The 8635-nt window shown below is 47.9% G+C and overlaps 1 protein-coding gene across 3 annotated transcripts; it reads left to right on the forward strand.

Moving 5' to 3' along the window:
* The first annotated feature begins 2655 nt into the window (after positions 1-2655).
* Positions 2656-7470, forward strand: SLC51B (solute carrier family 51 subunit beta). Of its 3 annotated transcripts, none has more exons than XM_058541841.1 (4): positions 2656-2758; positions 2964-3180; positions 4269-4359; positions 7157-7470. In XM_058541841.1, the coding sequence occupies exons 2-4, from the start codon at positions 3084-3086 to the stop codon at positions 7398-7400; spliced, it is 432 nt and encodes a 143-aa protein (XP_058397824.1). In that variant the 5' UTR covers positions 2656-2758; positions 2964-3083; the 3' UTR covers positions 7401-7470. The 3 variants fall into 3 exon arrangements, 2 of the variants coding, with proteins under 2 accessions (XP_058397824.1, XP_058397825.1); XM_058541842.1 differs by lacking the exon at positions 2656-2758 and adding an exon at positions 2790-2870; XR_009220080.1 differs by lacking the exons at positions 2656-2758; positions 4269-4359 and having other exon boundaries at positions 3094-3180; positions 7157-7221.
* Positions 7471-8635: the final 1165 nt, after the last annotated feature.

Genomic DNA, 8635 nt, shown 5'->3' on the forward strand with positions numbered 1-8635 from the left:
CTGATTCTATCTACTAGACAATTCCCCTTTCCTACCGGTTAGTAGAGCTACCTTTATTGTATATCAAGTGCCCATGTGTACATAAGTCTCTGTGAAATTCTGTTCTGATCTTTTGGTATAGTGATTTGGTCTTGTGTTAAAACCATATTTTTTTATTACTATGCCTCAACAACTGGTAGGGCCAGTCTCTCTCTTAGTCTTTTTTTTTTTAAAGATTGACTTAGCTATTTGTGGACTTGCACTTTTTATATATAAATGTTAGAATAACTGTATCAAGGTCCTCAAAAAAATCCAATTGGAATTTTGATTGAGATTGCATTGAATTTATAGATTAATTTGGGGGTAATTGACATCTTTATAAGTTTATCTTCTCTAAAAACATAAATGTCTCTCCATTTATTCAGATCATGTATTTTGTTTTTGTTCCAGAGTTTTAAAATTTTCTCCATCGAGATCTTTGGTATTCTTGGATAAGTTAATCTAGATGCTTTATGGCCTTGATGCTATTGTAAATGATATCTTACTTTTATTTAATTTTTCAGTTTCACTAATAATGTGAGAAATGCTACTGCCATTGTACACAGCAACCTTAATGAATGCTTCCATTAGTTCTAACTGTTCATTTTTCTAGGTAGATGATCTTGTCACCTAAAAATTATGTTTTCACTCTTTCCTATCAAATCTTTCACTTTTTTTTTTTTTGTGAGGAAGATCAGCCCTGTGCTAACAGCTGCCAATCCTCCTCTTTTTTTGCTGAGGAATACTGGTTCTGGGCTAACATCGTGCCCATCTTCCTCGACTTTATATGGGACGCCGCCACAGCATGGCTTGACAGGCGGTACGTCGGTGCACGCCCGGATCCGAGCTGGGGAACACAGGGCTGCCACAGCGGAGCGCACGCACTTGACTGCTTGCGCCATCAGCCAGCCCTCACTTACTTCTTTTTCTTTCCTTATAGCACTTGCTAGGACCTCCAGGACAATATTAAACTATAATGGTCAAATTCAACCAGCAAATTGTTGTCTTGTCATTTATCTTGAATGCATTTAAACTCTCTCCATTAAATATAATGTTTGCTGTAAGATTTTTATATATTACCTTCACCAAGTTGAAGAAATTTCTTTCTACTCCAGATTTACTAAGAGTTTTTATCATACATGTCAATCACATGATTTTTCCCCTTTAGCCTATTAATGTGGTGAATTATGTTATATAGTTTCTGATGTCAAACTGTTCTTCCATTCCTGGTATTATACTTGATAATGATTTTCTTAATACATTGTTAAATTTGGTTAACTAATACTTTATTTAGGATTTTTGCATCTACTTTCATCAGTGAATGGGTCTATCATTTTCTCTTCTTGTATGGTCCTCATCTAGTTCTGAAACCAATGTTAAATGAGCAATGTGTCTTCTCTCTTTTTCTGGATCAATCTTGCCAGAGATTCATTTTATTAATATATTTTTTAAACTGGCTTTTGGTTTTGTTTATCTTCTCCTTTTTCCCCCCTCTATTTCATTGATTTCTGCCTCTATCTTTATCATTTCCTCTTTTGTTCTTCAGAGGACCCAGCGTTCCAGAGGGGAGAAATTTGCCTAGACAAATTAACCAGAGGCAGAGCCAGGAGAGGGGCCAGCTCCTAGGCTCTTAGCCCAGTGCTCACCTCTCCTGGCCTGAGGCAGGAGCCCAGAGCAACTGGGAGGACCAGGTGCCACAGCCTGGCCCTGGGCTGAGGCATAGACCTGGACTAATACAGTAGCTACTAGCCTCGGTGGCTATTGAGCACTTGAAATGTGGCCGGTTGGAATTGAGATATGCAGTAAGTGTAAAATTTACACCCAATTTCAAAGACTTAGTATGAAAAAAGTAAAATATCTTGTTATATTGATTATACGTTGAAATGATACTATCTACTTACCATCTTCTACCCGAAAAAACCAAAGCATTTCTTCCAGCAGCTCCTGAGGCACCACGGTGCCAGCTGGGTCTCGGGTAACCCCCTCACTGTAGTCCATGCCCCTGCTCCTGGATGGGGTGCGTTTCTGACAACGAAGTCCTTAGGCCTCTCTTTGCCCCCTCAGCTGGCCCTCCGGGCCTCCCTAGGTTTGGATATACTGGATTAAACAAAATATGTTGTCAAAATTAATTTCACCATTTTTTAATGTGGGTACTAGAAAATTTTATATTAAGTAGTACTAATACAGGTAGTACAAGAATATGCCAACATCTGTGACTGTTTTGAGACTGACTGAGGTATAGTCAACACAGCTTACCTGCTTTATTTTGTAGGGAAGGAAGCAGGCTCGAATTAAGAAAGGGATTTTATCCACGAAGCATGTTCAGGTTCTTCTATTACAAATGACAGAAACAACTCTGATAACTTGTCCAAAAAAGAAGTTATCAGGGGGTTGCTGATCTGAGGGCAGCACCGACCAATCAGGCTTAGGGATGGTGGCAGAGTAAAAGGAGCTCTCAGCTCTCCGCAGCGAGTCCCGGAGGGAACTTTTCTCTGGCACTTCCGCCTACTCTCAGCTCTGGGTCGTGGGCGTGCCAATCTCCAGGAGAGGGACTGTGATAGGCCCAGCCTTGGTCACGTGGAAGACAGGAGCCTGTGATTGGCTACCACGTGAAGGAACCGGGGTGAAGGAGTACTGTGGGCTATAGAAGCTGGACCGGGGTGCTGGACAGGCACAAACGGGAGATGTCCGCTGCAAGGATCCCGCAGCCCGTCAATGGCTCCGTCCTCCTCACTCCCAGGTCAGCGCTCCTCCCCACACGTGATGAGTGTTAATAAAGATCTGAGCGACTCCCGCTTCTATGGTGTCTCTCCAGGCCCCACCTGCTCCGGAGTTTCGGCTGTTTCTGTCCTGTAACTTTGGGCCAGAGGAGAGCTGGGTCTGGGCAGGGAAGGGAGGTCAAACTGGGGTGGCACATGCGGTCATGCTCTCTTCTTTGTTTCCAGGGATCTTCAGGACTTTGCTCAGGGGCTGGAACCTAGGGAGGCCCGGAGGGCCAGCTGAGGGGGCAAAGAGAGGCCTAAGGACTTCGTTGTCAGAAACGCACCCCATCCAGGAGCAGGGGCATGGACTACAGTGAGGGGGTTACCCGAGACCCAGCTGGCACCGTGGTGCCTCAGGAGCTGCTGGAAGAAATGCTTTGGTTTTTTCGGGTAGAAGATGGTAAGTGGCGGGTGATTGGTGGTGCTGGAGGAGGGCGGGGTGTGTGCTCTCAACACAAAGAGTGGACTCTGGCTGAAGTTCCCGGACATGGTCCTCTCCTGCGCCGCAGGCTGCATATTTCCCCCAAGGCAGGGACTGAGGGGTCTGAGTACCCAGAGGAGTCTAGCTGAACCACATCCCCCTTTTCTCAGGGCGTAGTCATTCCTTTACTTATTCATCCAATCACTCACAAACATTTAAGTTCCTCCTGTATGCCAGGCACTGTTCTCAGCACTGGAGTTTCAGGAGTGAATAAAACACAAAACCTCTGCCCTTGTGGAGCATACATTCTAGTGAAAGAGGTAGAAAATAAACAAGACAAACCACTAAAATGCAGAGTGTGTTGGTGATGAGTAATGAGAGAAATTAAGCAGAGAAAGGGAATAGGAAGTGTGCAAGGGTAGGTAATGTGGTCAAGGAAGGCCTCACTAAGAAGGTGGCATTTGAAAAAAGGCTTGCAGGAGGTAAAGGAATTAGCCATGCAGATTATGTGGGGGGAAGAACATTCCTGGGAGAGGGAACAGCAAATGCAAAAGCTCTGAGGCTGGATCCTGCCTCATTTTGGTATAGTGTGGACATATCTTGATTATCCCAATTCAGATTAGCCACTTTATGTATTATCTGTGGGCAGCTGTTGACTCCAGTTTAACTGCCACCCCATCCTTCCGCCCTCCCCTTCTCCCTCCATCCCTTCCTCTCTTCCTTCCTTCCCTTGTACTGCACAGGGCCAGTCCCTGGCAAAACTATGAAGATTATAAAGTTTATCTTGACCCACCTCCCCCCTTCCCTACTATTGTCCAACTGCAGGGCTGTCCCCCATTAGATTAGGGCTTCTCCAGAGCAGAGACTGTGTCCCCCTCCCTGACACTGGAGTTCCCACAGGGTAGGGGGCTCATCTTCTCCGTAGTTAGAGTCTCTCTACAACTCCTGGCCCACAGCAGGGGACAGTTGATGCTATGAGCTGGGTCTGAGCCCAAGCCCTAACTGTTAGTGGGTCTGAGAGGCACTCAGCCTCTCCTCAAGACTCTGTCCTGTGTGTTCCTCCCCAGCGACTCCTTGGAATAGTTCCATCTTTGCCCTGATGGGTGTGGTGGTCGTGATAAGCATGGTCCTCTTGGGAAAGAGTATCCAGGCAAACAGGTGAGGAGCTGGTGGCAGGGGGGGGCGGTCTCTAGAGGGAGGGGCCCTGCCCTCCCAAGGGAAATCTGGGGAGGGGCAGATTCATCTAGGGGCCTTGGCTGTCCACCCTTTGGGACAGCAAAATGCAGCCTTCAGGGTCCTTTGGGAACCCAAAGCTGTTGAAAAACTAGCAACTGTCTCCAATTACCACTCCCTGGCCCTGGCCAGCAAGCAGGGCAGGGACTGGTATGTCTCAGAGGTTGGGATCTCTGGCTCTGGAGTCACACAAGCCTGGGGTCATATCCCAGCTCTGCCACTCACTAGCGGGGCCAGACACTCCATACCTCCAAACCAGTGTCTCCTTCTATAAATGGCGAAATAACCAATTCCTTCCTCCTAGGATTGTGGGGAGTGCTCAGTGGGGGCTATTGCAGAGTTAGGGATGCTGTTAAAGGGGAAAGCCTCTCCCTGCTCCAAGGCCAAACGCAGGGCACAGATAGAGACATGAGATCAGTCGAGGCTCCCAGAGTAATTTTAACATTTTTATAACAATACCCCTTAACCCTGGATGCACAAGAAAATCACCTGAGGAGGAATATTAAAAATACAGAATGCTGTGCCTTGCCTTGGAGATTCTGACACAAAGGGTCTGGGGTGGGACCTGGGCAGTGGCATTTTGTTAAATTCTCTGGATGATTCCAGGGCTAACTTTTGAGAGCTCCTTAAAGGCAGGAACCACATCTGACTCAACTGTATTTCCTCAAGTAACTGGCACAGTTACTTAGAAATTACTCAGTCAATCTTGGTTCACTCATCCCCATTCATTCATTCATTCATCATTCATTCATCCAACAATTACTATATACCCATCAATCATCACTATCAGTAACTTTAACACAATAATAATGAGACTCCCTCCCTCATATCTGTGTCATTTTACAGTTTTAAAAGCACCTTCAGGGGCCGGCCCGGTGGCACAAGCAGTTAAGTGCTTGCGCTCTGCTGCAGCGGCCCGGGGTTCGCCTGTTTGGATCCCGGGCGCGCACCGATGCACCGCTTGTTAGGCCATGCTGTGGTGGCGTCCCATATAAAGTAGAGGAAGATGGGCACGGATGTTAGCCCAGGGCCAGTCTTCCTCAGCAAAACAGAGGAGGATGGGCATTGGATGTTAGCTCAGGGCTGGTCCTCCTCACAAAAAAATAAAAAAATAAAAGCACTTTCACATTCTCTCATTTGATCCTCAAGACAGCCCTGTAAGGTGGAGCAGGCACAAGTTATTTATTCCCACTGTACAGAATGAGATCACTGAGGATACATGGAAGGGTTGGCCTAACCTCCATACTCTTCCTTCTATGGTATATTTTATATCTTCTATGAATCGTCCTCACAGTTCTGCTATAAAGTCAGAAAGAAAGAACCCCACATCGTTCACATTGAGAGCTGGTTGTTACGAACTGCTATGGCCCCATTCATCACTCATCCCACAGATGTGAGTTGAGCACCTGCTCTGTGCCACGCTCTGTGCTGACAGTGGGGCCACAGCAGTGGACAAGATGGATTCAGCCCCAGCCTTATGGAATTGACAGTTTGGTGGGGAGATGACTGTAGTTCAGAGTGACAGTGGTGTCGGTGGGACACATAGAGTGTTGTGGGAGCACAGAAGTGCGATCTGGGGCCTATGAGGCAAAGAGAGAAAGGGAGGGTGGGCTGAGGAAGCTTTCCAGACCAAGGGACAGCATGCACCAAACTCGAGGTGGGAAGAGGAGGGTCCCACGTGGCTGTAGTGTGGAGTATGAGGAGGATTTCGGAGAGAGAGATCAAGAGGCGGACAGGACCAGAGCGTACAGGCTCTGGGGGCCATCCTACGGGGTTCAGATTCTAGCTCATGGGCATTCAGAGAAGGGCTTTGCACTGGGACATGAAAGGTTTATGTTTTAGCAAGATCATTCTGGATGCAGGATATAGAAGGACCTGGAGCGGTGTGGCCTCTAAGAAGGTAACCTTGCCTCCCTCACCCTGTCAGGAAGCATCCTACTCAGCAAAGTCAACTCAGAGACAAGGTGGCCGTCCACAGGAATAGCAGACACTGAGCTGCTCCCCCGGTGGCCCAAGATTCTCAGGGCAGTCAGCTCTAACCACAGCTGGGTCCCTCTACTGTGGCCAGGAAGTCTAGGGGTACCTTGTGTAAAACCACCTCAGAGAGAGGACACTTGGGGGAGTTATTGGAAGGAAGGCTGGATCTTGAATGCCAGGTTAAGAAAGTGGGCAGTGGGGAGCCACTGACGGTGCTTGAGCTGAGAAGCGACGTGTGCACACTGGGGCTTTAGAAATATGACTGGTGTGCGTAGGCTGGTTTGGAGAAGTAAGCACCTAGAGGCAGGAAGATTAGTGAGGAATTTCCTGCAGTAGTTGTCTGGGGATTGGGGGTGGGTGACAAGGATCTGCACTCAGTAGGACAGGCCTGGGAGAGGAGAAAATGTGGTTTGATGAAAACAACACAGGACTCAGTCAGGAGACTTAAATGCACGTCCCAGGTATGTGCTTCTTTGGCCTCTTTGAGCCCCATCTCCTCACCTGGAAGGGGGAGCGATAATAATCAAGCTCACCGGTGGCGATGATTTGGTGAGACAATGCACAGGCAAGTATAAGCTGTTTCTCTGCCAAAAGAACATCCCACTGTCTCAGCTTTCTCCCCCAACAGTTCTCAGAACTGCCTACTGGATTTTCCCCTCAAACCCGCTAGCCCATTTAGGGGACCCAGTCACTCAGCACCCCAGCTCAGGGAACTCACATTCAACAGTGTTTTCTCTCCTCCCAGAAATCGAAAGATGCGGCCACCAGAAAAACAAACTTCAGAAGTCCTAGACTTGGAGGAGGCCGAAACCAAGGATGACAACAACCTGAGCATCCTAAGAGAGACTTTGCTCTCAGAAAAGCCGAATTCGGCCCAGGTGGAAACTGAGTTAAGAGAGAGAGATGTGCCATCAGTTCCCCCTCCAGACCCACAGGAATCTGAGAGCCCAGAGCAGTGCCCCACGTTGTTAGCAGATAAAAATGAATGAACTGTACTCAAACTAAAATTCTGTTATTAAAAAAAACCTTTTTATTAAAATGCTTCTGGAAGTGCGCCGATGGAATTGCATAGTTTGTTCAAATGGCGGTGGTCAACACACAAGTGGCTTGAAGCAAAAGTGGGAAATCCATAGCCAGCCTGTGGGGCTGGAAGCCTGGCCAGGACTCCTCATGGGGGTCTTGAGGAGGTCACAGCCTCCCTCTGACCTCAGCTTCTCCATTATAGAATGGGGCTGAAGGCTGGGTTAGAAGCTGCTCTTTTCAACCCAAGCTCTGGGAACTGCTGAGAGGGAAGGAGCAGGATTCTGGGCTCAGAGTCCCCTTCCTGTCCCTTCCTCCCACTAGAGCCCTCTCCTTTTTACTTGCTTATCTGGTGAGGGTCCATGAAAGACTTCCTTTGGGCCAGGGACCCTATGGTAAACAAAGTTAGAAAACTACGGAGTTCCCTGCCTCTGAGACCCTTCTTTTGATAACCCTGGGATCCCAAGAGAGTGTCCTGATCCCATGCTTGAGCCACAGTGTTGTGGTATAAGCTGTGGTGGCAATCCCAAATAATTTATGCAGAATTTGCTTTATGAACCAAAAATGCTTTAGGTTCTATCTTACAAAAGTGGACTTCGAACACTCAGAGCCATTACGATGGGCACTGAGTCCTGCCAGACCAGACTACAATCTGATATACTGTGTTTGTACCTATGAGTCAGGAGCAGGCGAATAGTGCTCACCGGATGTCTATACTGCCAGCTGTGGGCTCCCTGGTGTTCTGGGTGATTGTCACTGGAGAGAACGATTTTGTTCTGCAGCTTTGATCATTAAACTTGAGGCTGGTCCTAAGGGTCTGTAGCCAGAGTCCTTAATTTAAGGTAGGAAAAGAAGGGGGCCCTGCCTCCTGGGGAAAATCTCTGGAGGCCCCCTACACTGGACAACCCAGAGCCCCCTCCTTTTTACCCTCACTGAGAAGCAAAGTCCTGGAAACAGCCCTTCCTGGGACTTCTTTGCTTCTCACATGCTGTTTCGTAGGATTATTTAAACTAGAATTTACTGGGATAAACTACGGGGTGTGTTGCCTGGGGCTTCTCTGAGGTCAGAAGACAACAGGAGGGCCAGACTTCTGCCCTCCAAAACCTGCAGCTGCCCTACTCGTCCTGTCCACCAGGTGGCGCTAGGACCTCAGGGCTGTCCCCCCTGCAGGCTGTTCTCAGACCTGCACTTGTGCAGCGCCTCC

The sequence above is a fragment of the Diceros bicornis genome, chromosome 5 (assembly GCF_020826845.1).
Source record: "Diceros bicornis minor isolate mBicDic1 chromosome 5, mDicBic1.mat.cur, whole genome shotgun sequence".
Taxonomy (NCBI): Eukaryota; Metazoa; Chordata; class Mammalia; order Perissodactyla; family Rhinocerotidae; genus Diceros; species Diceros bicornis.

Bases quoted from the DNA above. Each gene is read 5' to 3' on its own strand.
- SLC51B (XM_058541841.1), top strand. From the start codon at position 3,084: ATGGACTACAGTGAGGGGGTTACCCGAGACCCAGCTGGCACCGTGGTG. The intron at 3,181-4,268 runs GTAAGTGGCGGG...GTTCCTCCCCAG, and splicing joins GTTTTTTCGGGTAGAAGATG to CGACTCCTTGGAATAGTTCC. The intron at 4,360-7,156 runs GTGAGGAGCTGG...CTCTCCTCCCAG, and splicing joins AAGAGTATCCAGGCAAACAG to AAATCGAAAGATGCGGCCAC.